Here is a 20,974-nt window from a genome sequence, read left to right on the forward strand (position 1 = left end):
TTTAAGGGAAAGTCCATACCCCCCTCAAACTACCATCCAATTGACAATTTCCTCCCAAACTTTCAATTGTGACATTGTTTCTCTCAAACTACCAAAACATTGTCAATATCCTCCCAATGACAAAACTACACTTAGTAAATTAATTACAAGAAATACTAAAACTTCTAGGAAAAACCTAAAACTAGAAAAATATATATATAAAATCCAAGGGGTGGCCAATTTTTTTATTTATTTTTTTAAAAAGAAAATCCTTTTTAGAAGAAAAAAATTAAAAAATTAAAAAAAAAAAATCTTTTATAAAAATTTTTGTATAAAAAATTAATATATATTTTTTTTAAATTAAAATTAAAATTTTTTATTATTTTTTTAAATAACTAATTTTTTAAAATTTATAGGGGTATTTTTGTCTTATTGAGAAATTTATAGGGGCATTTTTTTTTTAATCTTTTTGCTAGTCTTGGGGATGACATTGTCACAATTGAATGAGACATTGTTAATTGGATAGCAGTTGAGGGAGGTATGTGGACTTTCCCATTTTTATTATTTTTTAGTTATGCATGATTATGATAGTCATTCTTTTTTTCTTTTAAGTGTAAATATCTATATACTTTGCAATCTCCTAAGTCACTGGATGAAGCTTCTTAAATGAAGCTGAAGGACACTTTTAACCTTTCATCACACTAAGGAGTGGAATTTCCCCTATTGTCATGAGGTAATTGACGCTTATTCTTGCTGTTTCAAAGGAAATCCTCTAACCTTTTTGAGGAGTATTCGTTATGCTAATATTTTGAAAAGTGGAAAGATATATTGGAAAATTAGTCTCTTTGACATCACATGAGTTTTGCCTGGAAGGGTGTTAGATTTGTTAGCATGTTGGTGAGGTTAGAGAGGTAATCGTTCAGTTATGGAAGTAAGGAGAATTGCCCCGCTATGACTAATGTGGACAATTTGGAGGTAGCGGAACTCTCGATGTTTTGAAGATCATGAGAAGACACTTGAGAAACTCAAAAACATGTTTGTCAAAACCTTATTCAATTGGCCAGGGACTTTAATGTTTCTCAATTTTCTACTATGCCTCAATTTGTGGATTATTTTTCTTCTTTTCGCCTTTAGTGAGGCCTTTTTTTGTATACATCTTGTATACTAGGATTGTGCCCCTTTGTGTTTTTTAATGAATTATTTATTTATAAAAAAATAATAATAATAAAAATAAAAAAGTCAAATTGCTTGGACAAGTATAGCATATGCACCTCTAGAAAAAAGTTTATTCTAATACAAGCAATAAGGTTTTGTAAAATTAACTGTAAAAGCATCATCCTTAACATTCATATGCCAAAGAAAGAAATATAAATGTTTGAACACTCAATTGGAATGTATTTATAGCGTCTCTTTAGGACATGCCTGTTGTCACCAATGAGCCAAATCAGAGAGTGGTTTCCTTCCTAAAGATCTTATCTGTGGCTTCCAACTGGGGCAGGCTGCAAATCTGGAAAACACAACCTACAATGACCCAGTTGCATTTTGCAAGTTACTATGTGTATGTCCTTGTGTTTTTTATAGAAAGATTCTGCCCAGTTTGAAGCTGCATTGTTGCATATTTTGCCTTCTCTTTCACTTCTTTTTCCTGCTCAAGTTATCGCATTGAACGCTCTTTGTTAGGAACCATTTATGTAAAGCTCCTATGTTGATATTACTACACATCGCTTCTTTCTTCTTCAATTTCTTTTTCTTTTTTAATTTTCCAATTCATCTGTTGTTTGTGATGTACAAATTATATTGTCTTCGAAATATAAACATTTTGTTATATCTTTCTTGCTTTCCATTTATTGTTTTTGTTATTTGTTCGTTTGTTTTTTGCCCTGAAAATTGAGCTGTCCAGGGAAGTTAATAGACTTACCTATGGATCAAGGTTATTTAAACTAAATCTAACTACCTTCTTTTTTTTTTCTTTTTTTTTGTGCAGTACGGATAACCAAAGTGTTGATCGTGCATATCGAATAGGGCAAAAGAAGGATGTCATTGTATATAGATTAATGACATGTGGAACTGTTGAAGAAAAGATATATAGAAAGCAGGTGAAACATATTTTTCCTTTATGTTCTATTAAGGCTTTGCAGAGACAATATTTGCTTATGCCATGGCCCACGGCGCATGAGATAGCCCTTGAGAGCTCTTGTTTGCTTCAGGGTTCAGCACATGGCTGCAGTTAGTGAAAAATTGCATTGCTTAGGCACTGCTCTGTTAAATGAACCTCTTAATGGAAATAATTATGGTAGTTTGGGTTTCAACACGTTTTAAAAAACCTTGGTATTAAAAAAACATGCTTTTAACAAAACCTACCATGATTCACATTCAATAAAGAAAGTTCTTATTTCAGGTAACTGTGTGTTTTTTGAAGGTTTAATTTATATTAACTGGACCTTTTATGTTTGCATCAGTATAGTATGCATACTTCCAGACTTATAGGCACAAGATCTTTCAATCTTGGTCTTCTGAGATAATATGACAGGAGGCCTGCTTGTTAGCATATCTGTTTAGAGAAATGCTAGGGATCCCGAAGGTTTTCCCGACTGATGTGGTTGCAGTTTACTAAACTGCAGTTAAGTTTTTTTAATAAAAATAAATCCACTCACCCACCCACCCACGCATTCCCCACCCACCCACGCATTCCCTATCCTATCCCCTTCACCTTCTTCTCTCTCTCCCCCACAACCGAACCTCAACTTCCGACGAAGCGATGACCGCCCACTGCAACATAACGGAGACGCACCCACCCACGGTGGCCCACCCATGGACGGAACCCACTGAAAGACATCACCACCGGCAATAGATCTGCGACTCCGGCAATGCCCACCCACCAGCACGACTCGCCACCCACGCCTAGCCCGATCCTCCTCCCAACCGGCTTCGAAAATCCAACGCTGCCCAGCCCACCGTATGGCCGAAGCAGGCCGCACCCACTATCCCCCCCAGCCGGCCGGAATAGGGTGCCACTCACTCCCAAGCGAATCCCCTCGTCCAGACGGCTGCCCACCGCCCAGCTGGCTGCCCACCCACGCTGCCCAGCCCACTTTTGTTTGTTATTTTTTTGTTTTTACATCAATTTGTGGTGCAAAAATGTGATGAAATTGTATTGTTGCAGTGGATTGATATGTAGTCTCAGATTTGTCCAATTCTTTTTTTGGGTTATTTTGCTGCTTTTACATCAATTTGTGGTGCAAAAATGTGATGAAATATTCGGGAAGCTGAGGTTGGGGTGTGGGGGAGAGAGAGAAGAAGGTGAAGGGGATAAGATAGGTCATGCATGGGTGGGTGGGTAAGTGGGTTTATTTTTATTGAGGGAAAATTACACTTTACCCTTTAAAGTTGACAGCGTTTTTCAATTCGAACACCAAAGTTTCAATTTTTTTCAATTTAACCAATATTATCCCAAAATTTCCATATTGTCCATAATTTTTATTTTTTATAAAAAAAGAAAAACAAATTTGGGGGAGTGCAAAAATGGCCAGATGGCCAAAGAGCCACCCCGAATTTTCTTTTAATTTTTTATAAAAAATAAAAAATTATGGGCAATATGGGAAGTTTTGGATACAATTGGTCAAATTGCAAAAATTTGGAACTTCGGGGGGGTGGATTGCAAAAATTGAAATTTTGGTATTCGAATTGAAAAACGCTGTCAACTTTGGGGGGGTAAATTGTAATTTTCCCTTTTATTAAAAAAAAAATTAACTGGAGTTTACTAGCCACGTCAGTCGGGAACCAATATTCGGGAAAACCTTCAGGATCCCTAGCATTCCTCGTTTATCTGTTTATTGGTTGGAAGTCTAGTTCAACCAACATCAAATGTTGTATTAAATATAAATTGCATTAATTTGACTGCTTGATCTTCAATTAGATATTTAAAGGAGGATTGTTTAGAACTGCAACTGAGCACAAAGAACAAATTCGTTACTTTAGCCAGCAGGTACGCTCTTCAAAAAAATAATTTATTGTTGCTTTTATTGCAAGATTTCTAGATCATTGCCAAGGTTTGATATTTTGTACCATATGACAATTCTTATAGGATCTTCGTGAGCTTTTCAGTCTCCCAGAACAGGGGTTTGATGTCTCTGTTACCCAGCAGCAGTTACATGAAGAGCATGATTGCCAGCATATAATGTACTTATCACACTGAGTCTATAGCTTATTTTCTTATGCATTATTTTATTGATAATGCATGTCTTTATGAAGAGCATGATTGCCTGTGTATAATGTACTTATCACACTAAGTCTATAGCTTATTTTCTTATGCTTATTTTTATTGATAATTCACGTCTTTGTGAGCACATGTATACTTCTGCACATGCTTTTTCATTCATATGATTCCAATTGTACTTTGGGGTTTGTTATAAATCTGAAAGAACATTAGATTTATAATAAACCCAGTAAAACTAAATATTCATGTTTCTTTAGTTCCTAGAGAACTCTTAAAACATTGAAGAGGTAAAAATTGCAGTCAACCTGCTTCAGTTTACTTGTTTGTTGCTGGTGTTCCTGGACAATGTAGGCTCTATATTGCTTTCTTTGTTCAACGTTTTTTTTATAAGAATTTCTCCTTATATTACTCTTTCATTGATATGGAGGCAAGGGTAATGGTGATGCTTTTAAGTTAATGTTTTGTGTTTATTCATCATAACATGCTTTCATGTGAGAATCTTTGTCCTAAATCTTGATATAATTACCTTGAGGAACAAACAAGCTGGATAACTATTTTATTATTGCTTATTGGTTTCACCATTAATGTTCTTTTGTACTACAATTCGTATGTCCCGATATAATTATGCTTTTAGGAGGAAGCCAAGTGGACAAAAATACCCATAGTGGTGTGTAGCATGGATGACTTGTATTTCACAAGTCTTGTAGTGGGCCTCTGTCTTTTTTGACTTCTTTTTTACCACACGTTTTGTCTCTTTTCTTCAACTTCAAGGAGAAGTTTTGACCAGACCCATTCCTTTACAAGAGAAGCCATTCGGTCCTTTAAGAGAAGAGACTTAAGTTGCAAGAAAAGTGAATCTGGTAAGTAGAAAAGTTTGCGGGTTGACTACTACAAAGTAAGTAGAAAAGTTTGATGGTCAGAATAGTTCTACTCTTTGGCGCATCAAGATGTGGGCTTTCTTACGGCAACAAGGCTTGGCAGAGATTTTGGAGGGTGAGGTGCTATCAACATTCATCAATGGAGGAAAGGAAGGAACTTGAAGAAAAAGACTACAGTGCAATTTTGTTGTATTGCCAGACTACTACTAGACTTTGGAAGAAGCTAGAAAGCTTATGCATGAAGAAACTATTGCTAGACTTTGGAAGAAGCTAGAAAGCTTGTACATAAAGAAGTCCCTCACTAATCAATTGTATTTGAAGCTGTTAGAAATGGGTCTTGGGCCTATCTCAACCCAAAAGCTAGCTCATGAGTTGAGGTTTCCCCTCACATTATAAATGGCCCATCTCCTTAATACCCAGGCAATGTGGGACTTCCAACACGCCCCCTCACGTGTGGCGGGAGGACATTCAAGCCAACACGTGCGATAATGGGTGACGGTAGGCCACAACCAATTAATTGGGTTAGGCTTTGATACCATGTTAGAAATGGGTCTTGGGCCTATCTCAACCCAAAAGCTAGCTCATGAGTTGAGGTTTCCCTTCACATTATAAATGGCCCATCTCCTTAATACCCAGGCAATGTGGGACTTCCAACAGAAGCAACGGTTATATGCCCTCAAAATGAAAGAAAGTATGCCTTTTTGTGATCATCTTGATGAATTTAATAAAATTCTTATAGACTTGACAAATATTGATGTCCAAGTTGATGATGAGGATCAAGCCCTGATTTTGTTGTGTTCACTACTGGATTTGTTTAATAATTTCGTTAATTCAATATTATACATTAGAGATACCATCTCCTTAGGGGAAGTTAAATCTACTTTGAATTTTATGGAGTTGAGGACAAGATTGAATGGGAAAGGTAGTGATAATCAAGCAAATAGTTTATTTGTTAAGGGTTGTTCGGAAAATTTCTCTAATTTTAGAAGTTGATCCAGTGAGTGAGATTCAGATAAAGGTAAATTAAGAGGCCAATTGCACTCTAAGTCAAAGAAGAAAGTCACGTGTTGCTAATGCAAAAAGTTTGTGCATTATAGATCTGAATGTTCGAAGCTAAAAAATAAAGAGGAAAGTGATAAGCAAAGTTCCTCTTTTGTGGCTAGTGTTGTCGAAGGAAATTTTGAGAGTTCATAACTTGTCCTTGCAGTTACCGTTCTTTTATGGTTGTTTTCACAATGAGTGGATCCTTGATATTGCTTGTACATTTCATATGTCGTCTAAAACGGATTTGTTTACTACCTATGTAGTCTTGATGGAAAATGACGTTGCCGGCAAGATTATTGGTATTGGTACAATTAGAATAAGGATGCATGACATAATCATGAGGACTTTGACAAATGTTCCAACATATACCAGATGTGAAGAATAATCTAATTTCTTTAGGCACTTTGGACTCCCTTGGATACAAGTATTTCGGTGAAGGTGATGTTCATTAGTTGTGATGAAAGGTAACAAAGTTGATGGCCTCTACTTTCTTCAAAGCAGTATGGTGACAAGCACAACTATTGTGTCTTCTCTAGATGATCCAGATTTAGACATTACCTGATTATGACATGTTCAGTTGGGTCATATGAGTGAGAGGGGTATGACAATCCAAAGCAAACGGGATTTGCTTCATGACCAGAAAACAAGATCTCTTGACTTTTGTGAGCATTGTGTGTCCGGGAAATAGTTCAAAGTCAAGTTCAGTACATGTATCCACAAAACGAGTGGTACAATAGATTATATCCATTCAGATCTATGGGGGCCCTCTCAAGTTCTATCAAAGGGTGGTGCTTAGTATTTTGTGACGTTTATTGATGATTATTCTTGTTAACAGTTTTGTAGTAAGAAGATTAGAGGGAGAAGAGGAGGATGCTGTATTTTCAGCTTGTTAACCTAATACAAACATCCTAATATATAAGATTAGGGAAATATCACTATGACCAAACTATCTCCAAACCCTAATGACTTACTAAGCGTAATAACTCTTCTAACACTCTCCCTCAAGCTGGATCATGAAACAAGCAAACGAAAAACACAGATAAAAACATATTCTAACACTCCCCCTCAAGTTAGAACAGCTTGGAGCATACACATTACAAAGACCCATAAAAATAGTAAGAAAATTTGTTAAAACGTCAACGAAGGTCGAAAACTACAAAAGGCGGTTAGATCTTGTCGAAAAACACCAAGGCCAATAGGATCTTGTCGAAAAACAACAAGGAGAGGTTGGAACCCATTGCAAAACACCAAGGCCTGTTGGATCTCGCCGTAAAACACCAAGGGTAGATCGGATTTCATTGCAAAACACCAAGGCCAGTAGAATCTCGTCGAACAACAACAACCAGTCGGAAACCACCGCAAAACACCAAGGCCGGTCGGATCTCGACAACTAACAATGATCACATTTCACGTGATCAACCATTGAGTCTTGCCGGAACTAGTAGAATACATGCAGAACACACCGGAGACACCAAAACCATGTTGAAATACTGCTGAAAAATCAAACAGGAACCTTCGCCGGAACTTCGTCGAAGACAGACAGAACACGCCGGCGATTACAAACACAGCAGCCACAAAATCAATCGACGACCACATAGCAACTTTTCAACAACATAGACCATGCTGACACTAACATAATTTTTTTTTCCTTGATGGCCACTGCAGCATGCCGGCCACCTTACACTAACCACCACAAACCACGCCGGCTACCACGGACGGCACCAAGCATCACAGAAAATACCAGAAACTTGGAAAACTAGTAGGAAACACCACAAAAACCACTGTGAAAATAACATGGCAAACTTTTTTTTTTTCTTTTCAAACTGAACCACGAACAACATCTTTCAAGGCACTACTGTGTGGGCTCTAAGCCCACATGGGCGGTGCTGCCACTAGAAGAACACTTACAAAAACAAAATAAAAAAAAGTGAAAAACTAAGACTACAAACAAAGGATCAAGGATTTAAACCCTAAGGCTCTGATACCATGTTAAACTACCAGTTATCCCAAAAGTTTAAGCTGATAGGAAGAGGTAAATTTAACCACTTTAACAATTCTATAAAGTCTTGGTATATTTTCTAAAGAAGAAAAGTGATGTGTTAGTCACTTTCAAGCAATGGACGACGTTAATTGAGAATCAGATTGGAAAGAAAATCAAGTGACTTAGAACAAACAACAACATGAAATTATGTGGTAGTGAATTTAATAAATTCTATAAGGATGAAAGGATCACAAGACACTATATAGTTAGTCAAACTTCACAGCCGAATAGGGTTGTTGAGCGTGGATGACTTGTATTTCACAAGTATTGTGCGCCCCAGACTTTTTTACTTCTTTTCTTCACCACAAGTTTTGTCGCTTTTCTTTAACTTCGAGGAGAAGTTTTTATCATATCAATTCCTTTTACAAGAGACAAGGCTGTTCGGTCCTTTAAGAGAAGAGAGACTTGAGTTGCAGAAAAAGTGAGAGCAACTTTGCAAGAGAGATGCGCTTGTTTTCTCACCTTCAATTTTTTTCATGTTGGAGTGCCGCAAGGCTTAGAGAATTTAGAGATGATTTTCTCTTTTGCTTGAGAGTGAGATTTTGGTATATTGGGTCTTTTGAGTTTGAGTGGTTTTCTCCATACTACTTTTTGTACTATATTCTTTTGGTGGTGAATTTCCTCTGGATCGTCTCTTATAGATGTAGGCTTGTTAAGTCGAACAACTTAATTCTTGGTGTTTTTGTGTGATTGGTTATTTTTCTAATGTGCTCTTTTCTACTTCTTTGATGATCCTGAAATTTAATTTGTTGGAACATCGTGTTGGTTTCATTTGTATGTTTGGGGAGTTGTGTCTTTGCCTTACATAATTTATATATTTTCTTTTCTTTTTTTGGTTCAAGTAAAAAAAATGTACTTTCCTTTTTGATAGTTACAATTATAAGAACAATAGTTATAATTGGCTAAAGAATATATTTCATTCTTGAAAAATTAGCCAGGTTTCAATTTTGTTCGTTTAAAATTTCTTGTCAAGTTGATTCTTATATTTCTTAAAAAGTTTCAGTTTGGTCTTTTTTCCTTATGCCATATATTAAATTGAGTGCATGGAGATTTTTATGTTGTGGGACGATTACAAAATTACCGAAGTCTAACTAGAAACCAGAGCACATGTTAGAAGGGTGGGGGATGGTGGAATTAGTGAGCCGGCTCACTAATCCCTCTCTGTTCTGCCAACATGTGTGTTGGTTGCTGCCTAGGCTAGTTTAGTTTTGAAATATCCCACATCATTCTGAAATCTGTTACTCCAGTAGACAATTTAATGCCCAAAAAAAAATGTAGGTTTTTGGAAAACATAGGGATCAAGTTGACTCCTGAGATTTTCATAGAACTTGAAATTTGGTGATTTTCCAGGGATAAAACCTATGCTTAACCAATGTAAAGATAATAACAAGAAAGATTCAGAAGTGGTTACAGGCAATGTGTGTTCATGTACATACCTTCCAATTTTTTATGGAGTTCTAGGATCCTGCACAAACGGCAATGCTGACTGCAAGTGAAAGTCAATATTTCCATTTTCTTGAAAAGATTGATGAAGTTGAAGGGGCTTTTCTTGAAATAATTGATGAAGTTACAGGAATTACAGCTTACACAGAAGAAGAGAGGTGGAAAGATAGGTGTCTTTGGGTGATTGGAGTGCTGGTACCTATGCATAAGTGGGAGACTCTTAAGGAGGATTTCCATCAAAGGCCAGTTTGTCCTTATGTAGTATTGCCGTTATTGCTGTTTCTGTAAAATTAAGGATTAGTTTTGCCCTTTTATAAGGTGGACTCCAACATTCGTAATTCCCTTCCCATAAAGGATTGATAGATGCTTCTAGATTTATGAATATCTAACTTGCTTAACACCTTTATATAACAAGATTTAGGCCGCAGAGGCAGTGAAACTTATATTGTGGTTCTTCACATAACATTACATTTGCAAATTCTGTCTGGTTGTTGGGCTTTCAGATCTGTATTATGATCATGAAATCCACTACAATTTTATGTTAGCTGAATAATTATTCTCCTCTTTGTTATAGGGATTCTTATTTGAAAGCCAACATAGAGTTCCTGGAAACACAAGGTATTGCGGGAGTTAGTCACCACAGTTTACTCTACTCCAAGACAGCACCTGTACAAGTTGTAAATGAAGAAGAGGAAGAAGTGATTCGGTGATTTCCTTTTTGTTGCTGTGACTTTCTAGTTTGGCTGCATGTTCGTTTAGTTTTCTTGTTAACTCCTTGGTGCCTTCATTTGGACCATTACGGGAAAAAGACAAAGGCTCACATAAACTCTGTAACTGCAATATTGCATGGTGCTGCATCAATGCTTTATTGAAGATTTACATATCCTGCATTACAGTGACACCAGTTCTCTGGAGTGCAGCTCTTTTTCAAACCTTCCCCTTTATAGCTTTTCTGGTTGGTTTTTGTGTGCTTGGTTGGTTTCCGAGGAAATAAAAGAACATAGAAGTTTTAAAAAAGAATTTATTTTAAGTCGATATGAAGGAAATTTACTTGTGTTTGTGAAACGAAGGTGTCTTATAGAATGGTATCAAGTATCTATACTTATTTGCTTACCTTTTGAAGTTTTATCTGATTTACCTTGGGCACAGAAAAAAAGGGCCTACATTCGTTGGATATTCATCATCAAGTTCTTCACTTGAACATACTGTTGATGGGTATGGTCTCTAAGGATTGTTCAGCATTTATCGTAGTGAATTTCTTGATGAATGTTATGAATATATTTGTGCTTATGGTAAAAGCTTTCCTTACATTTTGGCAGGGCTGTGCATGCTTTCAAGCCAAAGGATGTAAGCTTAAACAAGAAAAGTTATTCCCCTGACAGTGTGTATAAATTGACGGAACTTGGACTTCAAGAGAATATTAATCGTCTATCACAAACTCTTGCAAATAAGGTATATTTTTTTGTCTCTTTCTGGCTCAGTAAATAATTATGATTTTACTGAAGCCATGCACAAGATTTAGAGTACCTTAGGAAACGGAAGCTATCATATAGCCTTTTTCACCATTTATTAGTCTCTTCTGAGAGTCAAAGTGTAGGTTGCAAAAACAGCGACAGATTCTCATATTTTGAAAAGCTGCAGGCCTGCCAAACTGATCCATAAGAGCTCATAACCAATGAGCTCTCTAAAGTTTAGCCAAACTTTAGCTAAAAAATTTACTTTTATTATTTTATCTAATTACTTTTTACAAGCACCAAATATCAAGCTCTCTAAATGTTTCTGTAATTTAACTAAATATTATTTTTGATTGATTGTTAGTTGGTTGAAACTAACCACCAAAGAGAAAAAAAAAAATGACTTCCAAGTTCACATATGGAGAGAGAAAACAATGAAAGTAATAAAATAATGAATGGCTAAAGAAAAACTAGCATCAAATATGGAGATTTTGACAAAAATTAAATTGGAGAAAGGATGGAGAGTTTGATAAATGGAAGCTTTTTAGAATATTCTCTAAATTTTGGCTAAAACCACATAATGGAGAGCTCATTGGTAATGCTCTTAATTGGTTGATGAAAGGGTCAAGTGGAGGTATTCTGTATGAGGCTTTCAACTGGCACTCTAGTTGGATGTATTCATATCAGGGGTTGATTTAGGATAGCTAACCGTGTTAAATATTTTGAAAATCTCCTCCATTCACTTTTAACCTCTTAACAGCATAAATTGTGGGTTCTAATTTAGATTAGGAGTCATTGTGAACTGTATTCAGTTGAGTTTCTAGCCTTTTTCAATGATATCTTTTACTGATTAAAGGTTTTTTTCCTCCATTATTCTCTTTTTCAGGGCATGGTTGCCAGGCTACCAGATAAGGGAGAAAAAATAGAAAAGCAGATCGCTGAGTTGAAATCAGAGCTCGATGAAATTAGGAAAGCGAAAAGAACTGAAAAGCAAGTAATTGATTTGGATGATTTAACTGAGGATCTTCAAAGAGTTTTGAATGTATAGACCATTGTTGCTGGTTAAATTCATAGAATTTTGAAAGGAATTAGCTGGATGGTATTTGTGGGGGCGAGGGATGATATTATAATGCTTGTGTTATGTATCTGGAATTCTTCCACAATCCTATGTGTCACCATCTATTGATAATATGTGCACGGGATTTACATTCTCTCAAGTGTTAAATTAAAGTGAAATTTTTGTTTGGCTGCAATATTGTTTGAACTTGACAATGATTAGTGGGAAAAGGCCTATGTAAATGAAATAACTGATGAAACTGAAATGGGAGATCTATGAAAATTGAATGGGCTTGTTGATTCAACGTAGCCCCTTTATTCATTCATTTAAATAGAGAACTTAGACACGAAAAATCTAGGTATTATAACAGCTATAGGACACCTAACCTTCCACATCTCATACTCAGGAAATTACATATAATTCTATACATTCATGCATTCACTCTAAACAACCCACCAAACCCCACTTGGAGCATATATATATAAGCATAGCTTGGAACAATAAACTTTAATTGACCATGACAGATTGTGTAAACACATCAGTAAGTTTCCTAGATCTCACAAAAGATGTAGAAATATCTCTACTCAATATTTTATTTCAACTGAAATGACAATAAACTTTAATGATTTTTGTTCTTGTATGGAACAATTAGAAGCAATGCGCACGACAACTACTAGATTATCACAGTATAAAGGAATAGGTGAAGGAATTGAAAATCTAATTTCCTAAAGGAATGCTATAACCATGACAATTCACTCACTGGTCATATAAGCCATAGCCCTATAATTTTCTTTGGCAATAGATCGACCGACTATAGTTTGTTTTTAACTTTTCCAAGTAACAAGGTTACCTTCGAAGGAGACTTTGCTTCTCTCTTTTTCTAGAGAGAGGCTCTAACTTCTCTCAAGAAGTAGAGAAACTCCACCTCCTAGTGAGAACTTTCCACCTCCTTGTGAGACTTTTTAGGGGATGAGGAATGGAGTCTTTTCCTCTCCTCCTACCCTCCCTTTTCTTCTCTATTTTCTTTCCCTTTTTTTGTTGACCCTGACCAGTCCAAAAACCATGACATGATGAAGGTCTTCAAGCAAGTCAAAATCAACCTCCTCTCTCCTTGATGCTATCAAGCAAATTCCTTCATACGCCAAGTTTCTCAAGGACTATGTACTCAAAAGCGTAGGATTATGAGTCACATCCCTAAGAAAGTCCGCCTCACCGAGCAAGTGAGTTCTCTCATCCAATACAACACCCCTCCAAAGTTCAAGGAAGTAATGCTCCGTGGAAATCAATTAACTAGTAATTGACTCTATGATTCGTCTCCCAGCCTACATTCCTTACAGGACAAGACTAAGGGATCATCATCTCTCCTAAACGGGAGAATACAGCTGAAGACTTTAAAATTACAGGAATAGAAAGCAATAGCTAAATACCACAAGTACAATCACTAGAGTAAGTATAAAGCATCATATCATAAAATAGGTCATCAAATGTATGGTCAAAGACCAATCATCAAAATATTACAACCCCAAATCATGTCTGAAAATAAGACAATAAGATTAACACATAATCTTAAGTAGTGCAAGCATGATCACTATCTCTATCATCTCTGACCAGATGGTCCATCTATCATCCCACATGGACTTCAGCCAAACTGGGTCCATATCCTCAAAAATAACATGAATTAGGTCCTGGGCAACTACCATTATCCTGTCCGAAGGCATCCAATTTATATATAATGGAGGGAAAAACAAAAAGGGGTAAGTCCAAAGACTTAGTGAGAGGTAACGCACACAATACCCATGCTAGTGATGAACTCCGTTTGGTAAAGTATACAACATTTTGTATATGATAGTTATACATGAATACGATATATATATATATAGTACATGCTTATAGTATAAGGAACAATGATAGTTCAACAGTATGGTCTACCCGAGATATTACCCATTATCAGCAGGGTTGGCGCTGTCTCGAGGAACCTGTAATACAATGCCAGTGCCCTGACCATTGTACGCTACCGTCCATAACATTATAAGCTCGACCAAGTTCGACTGAGTTCGACCGAGAGTGGCTCACGCTACTAATAATGTACATCCTGCAATGACCAACCATTAGGCAATGGCTTCCCCGGTCATAAATAACCATTGGATACAAGGCCAATGGTTATTTGACCATTGGCCTTGTATAAATAACCATTGACCATTGGATAAATAACCATTGGCTCACGCTACTAACACATACACATTTGACCATAAAGCTAACATGTATAGTAAGCCCATGGCCATTATCCCGCACATACCGGTGTGTTATGCCATACAATGCAATTAGTCTTGTTCGTATTTTATATGCACGTTTTTACAAATCTCAATATCGTTATCTAGTTAAGTAGCACATTTTCACAAATGATAGAGTTCATAGTGCAGCAAAGTGTATATCGTGAAAGTTTTAACTATGCATGTTTGGTACACAAAATAGTCGTGCAACACGGGAAAATAAATGACAAGCATTATGTAATTTAAAACTCACCTGGGTCGTACAAATCCTCCAAAAAGTCCTCTAAAGGTTCCGAGTTCTCCAAATCTGTGGAAAACATAACATTAGTCCTAAGTCCAAACTGGAACGAACCTAAGACGTGAAAATAGGAGCTATGGAACGGCTGGCCCAAATGGTGTTCCCCTGGAGCGCTTTTGGGCGAGCGTTCGGTCCCCTGGCCGAACGTTCGACTAGAAGGTTCAGGTGGAACCTCATTTGGTCAAAACGTCCTCCAAAACTGTTCCCAGGGTTATTCAAAGGATTTCTAGCACCTCCTATCCCAAAACAACGTATCTATGCATAAGAACATACGCTCAAAGAGAATGAAATGCTAAATCGAGCTTAAGTCAAGATTAAAGACACAACCTAGCTAGAAGTTCAAACCAACAACTAAGCTAATCTAGAAAAAGCAATATGACGACTATAAAGAGAAACTTAAGCGTCGAAGGTTACCTCCTTGAAGCAAGACCTCCAAGAGCTTCTTCTCCTTCTTCAAGAACAATCAAAACTCACAAAATACTCACACAGGGTCTCTAGAGAGCACAAGGGCGAAAATGGGGCTTAAGGGTCGAGATGGGTGGGGTATTTATAGGTGGGAAAAGCTATGGGCGCTTTAAGGGTTGTTTTGAAAAGAAGCGAATGTTCGGTACTATATGGGCGAATGTTCGCATACTGTTTACCTAGTGGTTTAAAGGTTGCATCGTACGTTCGGGCATTATCTAGTGGTCAGCCAAAAGCCAATGAACGTTCAGCCGGTCCCCATGCGTACATTCGTGTACTGTTGGCAGGCATACGTTCGTGTGGTCCCCCTTCGAACGTTTGGTCAAAAAGTCCAAAATTCTTCAAATGCCCTTCCAAGTGTTCCTAGTGACCCAAGTCCAAATTAGCTCTCTAACTAAGCTACCTAAGGCCAGTTAATTATTTGGGTGACTACAAAGGTCCCAGGTGCTCCTACAATTGCTTGTGTCATTAGTGACCGAGCGATTGATAAAGCCCTCTTTGACTTAGCAACAGGTGTTAATTTGTTACCTTACTCGGTGTATAAGCAGCTAGGCTTAGGAGAGCCGAAACCCACAAAAAAGGGTCTTACAACTTGCAGATCAATCTATCATGCATGCTGGTGGGATCATTGAAGATGTCATCATCAAGTTGGACAAGTTCTACTTTCCAGTAGATTTTATAGTTCTTGATACAGAACCTGTCCCCGATTCCCATAAGCTCATTCTTGTGATCCTCGAAAGACCTTTCTTAGCTACTGCTAATGCATGCATAAATTGTAGAACTAAGGTGGTGGATCTTTTGTGAATTTGAAAGCTAAGTTGAACATCTTCAATGCTGCGCATCAGCTGCCAGATGAGAAGGAATGTTTCCTCCTGGACACCATTGAGGACTTTGTAGATGACCCCACGTCCCATCCCCCTACCTGATGAGATTTTTGAGGACCGCCTTTGAGGAGAGGAGTTGATCATTGACCCCTTTTGGGAGAGACACATAGAGAATCCTCATAGGGAACCTGAAAATTTGCAAGTTGAGACAAGAAGTTTGGGTGTGAGCAACAGAATCCTATCTCTTGAGAAATGCCTTGTTGTTCTAAAGAAGAAGGGTTGGAAAGGGCTATCTAGACTTCTGAAGGATCGAGGAAAGATCCTTTGGAATGCAGACTGAGATTGATCTGACTCAAAAGATCGAGCGCAGGCCCTATGCACTTGAGTCGTCCATCAGGCTAGGGTACATGATCTCCTTCCAGGTTTTATCTTCTCCATTGTTGTTTCCTTTTTACAGTTTGATTATATTTTGACAACAATGTGTTGCATTTGACGATTTATTTGGTTGGAGTATCACTTTCTTTTTTAGGACATGTGTTTTTGCATTCAAGTTTGGGGGTATGATATGCCCCTTATCTGCTCATTCAGATATTCCTATTCTCTTGTTGTTGTTTTTTCAGTTCTATACACGCATTAGAGACAATGTATAATTCAAGTTTGGGGGTATGGAAGAACAAAACACTGTCCAAATTTTTGTTATGTTATTCTTAAGCATGTGGTTGAACTTTAATTTTGAATTGAATTTCATTAGTGGGCTTAAAGTTATGAACACATGATCATTTGACTGGAAAATTTGAGTCTTGTTACTTACTTTTGGCAACATAAGATGCTTCTTGTTTCAATTTGATTTACCATGAGTACACTGGCACATGCTTGTGAGGCATGAAATTTGAGACCAATTATGTTTGTTTTCAATATCTTAAATACAGTTGGCTGACTTATTGGATGAATAACCTTGGCATATAAAAAAAATGATCAAGTTTGAGTTTTTTACTGAGTAACCAGACCTCTTGCATCATTAAGTAGTGAGTGTTCGCGTCAAAAAGTGAGAAGTTTGGTTTGATTGATAACATGACTAGCTTAGTTTCGTAGCCTTTTTAACTCGAGTTAGTAAGTCCTTAAGGGCGTCTTTACACCCAATGCCCTAAAACCATTTGGTTTGGGAGTCATTGGCTTAACACTCGATACATTGGTCAATTAGAAAGCTTAAGGGAGCTAAGCATTGCACAAGCTACAGGAAAAAAAATAAAAAAAATAAAAATCATGCCTTGGTTGTTTCATCTAATAGAAAGTCCAATAAATTTTGAGATGATGATTCATTTATATTAGAATTATTTTAAAACCTCATGATTATGTGTTAGTCCACTTTGCACTAATTGGAACTTATTGTATCTCAAAAATGTCATTTGTAAGTGACTTGACTTGTGATTTCTTAAAATTTTGAAAAATGGAGTTTATCTTTTAAACTTGCCAATGAATGAGAACCATTATTTATGTGATGCTTCATTCTTATGAATAACATAATGCTGACAATGTTTGTGAGTGACATTCTTGTTAAACTCTCATGAGACTCCACTTGTCCACTAGGGTGCCTAGGGGTTTAAAAGGCTTGTTGCATAAGCTAAATACAATCTCGTACAACCCACGAAAGAAGGAATTAATTAGTTATTTTTCTGTTTTTCAGTTTATTTTCAATTTTGTATTGCTAAGGAACTAGCAATACGTAAGTTTGGGGGTGTGATAAGCGTCAAATGTTGCACATTCAAGTCCATTAAATCCCATATATTAATTCCTTAGCACTATTATCTATTTGATTTTGTATTGTTTTAGTGTTTTTAGGCTTTTAATAAAGATGCAAGAAATTTCAATGATTTTGGGGCTTAAAGCACACTTTGAGAAGGCCTAGAAGATGTAGTTAAGCCTAACCAATCATAGTAGATGACATATAAGATATGGTTAAGTTTAATCAAATCAAAGAAATGATTAAATCGAAATTTCTCTAATTGGAGTTAAAATCGGATTGGATTAAATTTTGGATTCTGCACACGTCTCAGTATTTGAACACAACTTTCTGTTCGAGTATCGGATTGAGGTGAAATTAGTGGCAATGGAAATATAACTCAAAACGCTACAAATCATTGTGAAATAAGAATTTCCTAATTCGAACTTTTACTATGCCAAAATTGTTCCGTAATTTAAGGACAAAAACCTGGACGAATCCTATTCCGATTTGTACTATGATTGCTTCCTAATTTGGCTAGGAGACTGAAGTAAGATTTTTCTAGGATTCCTAGGACTTCTAGAGTTTGTTTTACACCCTATAAATAAGGTTCAAAGCCGTGAAGAAATGTGTACTTAGGTTTAGACAGAAAATATTTTTTTATAAGCTTGAAGAGTTGAAGAGAAGATGAACATGTCAAGATGTCATTCTATCACCACCATGAGCGGCTAAATTCGTAATAAGTTGTTGATGTAACTCTTTCCAAGTAACAATGGTTTAATTGTATTTTAAATTAAGGATTTTCTATATGCATGATGGTTGTATAACTTAGAGATTTGGTTTAAAGTTTATATTCAATCATTATAAAAATTTTCTCTTGTTTTAGAAAACTTTTTATTTTGATTGAACTCAATCCTTCATATTTTATGTGATTATATGAATGATTGTTTTACAACGGTTTTAACTTACACATGATCAAGAGGGTTTGATAGGCCATGCCTAAGGAAGGCGAATTACTCTACACCCTAGCTTAGTGTAATTTTGGTAGACAATTTGTGCTAACCTAAGATGAGTTATGCTTATCCATTGATTGTGTGTAACTTATGAAGATATTTGATAGTCCATACCTAAGGAAGATGGATCGTACCACATCTCGAAGTTAGGCAGACGGTCCATGCCAACCGAAGATGGATTATACTTATTTCTTAATTATGATATTTTCTCGACTACTCGAGTGAGATGAGCCCTATATCATGCATAATATGAATTTCCATTGTTAATTTATGATTAACCTTTGTTATGCGGTTAGTGATGAAATCAACCCACTATTCTCTCTCTCATCACAATCTACTCTTACTTTTACTTTTATGCATTTAGTTTCCAAACAAAAACAGACAATCATCTTTTAATTAAGTTATATTTAATTATGAAAAACTTGATAATAACACCAATGCAGTCCTTGAGGTTCAAAACCCTCTATATAGCCCTCTCTTTTAAGGATTTGTTCTATTGCAAATGGTAATTTTTATTGTTGATATTTTTGCACACAAAAAAACCACATCAGCTCTCAAATTACATTCATCAAGTTCCCTTGATAATTAATTTTTAGAAACACTTTGAAAATTAATAGTTCTTGTGTTAACTCACGAAGAATAAAATTTTAAGATTTGAATAGCCAAGTAAAAGCTTACACTCTCTTCATTATTATTGGTCATTGATGAGAAAATTTAGAGATCTTATTATCCCTAAGATATGTCTAATTCTTGGAGAAGGAATAATGTGTTCTTAGAGAAAGAATAAGCAAAAAGATTTTTGCCCAAAGGTAGGAGTGACCGTTGATATCCAAGTAAGTATTCTTCGTTCTTGCGGTTTAATTTTAAATGCATTTGTTCTTCACATGTTCTTCATAACGATGTTCTTGGGCATAAGAATTTGTATTTTCCACTGCGCAAATGTCTGATTTACATACCTATTCCCAACAATAAAAACCAAGGAATGGTTCTAATCCTAACTTAACAAAACAATCACAAATAATTTCTACTTAAAAATCCAGTCAGAGAATCATAACTAATAAAAAGACAAAGTAAATCACATAACCACAACACATTGATCTGTTGGCGAAGTGGAAGCTGTGACGACCCACTTGATAGAACACGTGACTATTTTCAAAAAAAAAAAAAAAAAAAACTTATCATGAACAATAAGCGAGTCTCTCGCAAGCGAATCTAACTTGTGAACGGTTGAGAAATTTAAAAACTTGACATTTTGTTGGTAGTTTAAGGGGATATTAACACAATTAATAGTATTAACAATGATGTGGTAGTTTGAGGGGGGGTATGTGTACTTTTTTCATATATACATGTATATTTATCGGTTCAGAGATGTTCTTGGGCATGAGAATTTGTATTTTTCGATACACAAATCTATAATTTGCATACCTATTTCAGCAATAAAAACCAATGAATGGTTCTAATCCTAATTTAACAAAATAATCACAAATAATTTCTACTTAAAAATCCAATCAGAGAATCATAAGCAATAAAAACACAAAGTCAATCACATAACCACAACACATTGATATGTTGGCGAAGTAGAAACTGTGACAACTCGCTTGATAAAACAAATGGCTATTATTATTATTTTTTTTTGAAAACTTATCATGAACAATAAGCGAGTCTCTCTCATATAGATCTAACTTGTGAGAACTTGTGGGCGGTTGAGAAATTTTAAAACTCGACATTTTGTTGGTAGTTTAGAGAGACATTAACACAATTAATAGTTTGGGGGGACTTTAACAATGAGGTGGTAGTTTGAGGGGGAATATGTATACTTTTCCCATATATATATATATATATAGAGAGAGAGAGAGAGAGAGAGAATAACTTCTATAGGGTCGTGGCACAAATCATGGCCTTTGTGCCCTCCAATAAGAAGGCGACACATCAGCGTGGAACACTGTAACAAAAATATGGTGTTTCACCTAATCTTTTTTCTAGAATACCTAAAACAAAACACCTTCTAGAATAACCTTTTCATATTTTTCTCAAAAACCGCTACAGCCACCAACCTGCCACCGGAGACGTCGCCGGAGACGACGCCGGCCGGTACAAAAAAAGCCGAAGATGACGGATATAACCCCTACAGAAAACGCTGGTTAAAAACCAAGCTCCTCCTCCCTCTCTCCGGTGCCCCTCTCTCTCACCGGCTGCAGTAGAGAAAAATTTTTTTCTCTGCTGCCCTTTTTCACTGCTACCGGGCAACATAATTTTTTTTTTTTTCTCTGTTCTC

At 36.3% G+C, this 20,974-nt stretch overlaps 1 protein-coding gene across 1 annotated transcript in view; it reads left to right on the plus strand.

The window, feature by feature from the left end:
• Positions 1-12,266, plus strand: part of LOC132165988 (protein CHROMATIN REMODELING 24) — a 55,212-nt gene extending 42,946 nt beyond the window's left edge. The window contains exons 18-24 of the mRNA XM_059576720.1: positions 1,964-2,075; positions 3,896-3,964; positions 4,064-4,158; positions 10,176-10,307; positions 10,751-10,816; positions 10,921-11,053; positions 11,942-12,266. Of these exons, the coding sequence (XP_059432703.1) occupies positions 1,964-2,075; positions 3,896-3,964; positions 4,064-4,158; positions 10,176-10,307; positions 10,751-10,816; positions 10,921-11,053; positions 11,942-12,103 (769 nt within the window). The 3' untranslated portion in view covers positions 12,104-12,266. The remainder of the gene's footprint in view (positions 1-1,963; positions 2,076-3,895; positions 3,965-4,063; positions 4,159-10,175; positions 10,308-10,750; positions 10,817-10,920; positions 11,054-11,941) is intronic.
• The last annotated feature ends 8,708 nt before the right edge of the window (positions 12,267-20,974 follow it).

This window comes from Corylus avellana, chromosome ca11 (genome assembly GCF_901000735.1).
Source record: "Corylus avellana chromosome ca11, CavTom2PMs-1.0".
Taxonomy (NCBI): Eukaryota; Viridiplantae; Streptophyta; class Magnoliopsida; order Fagales; family Betulaceae; genus Corylus; species Corylus avellana.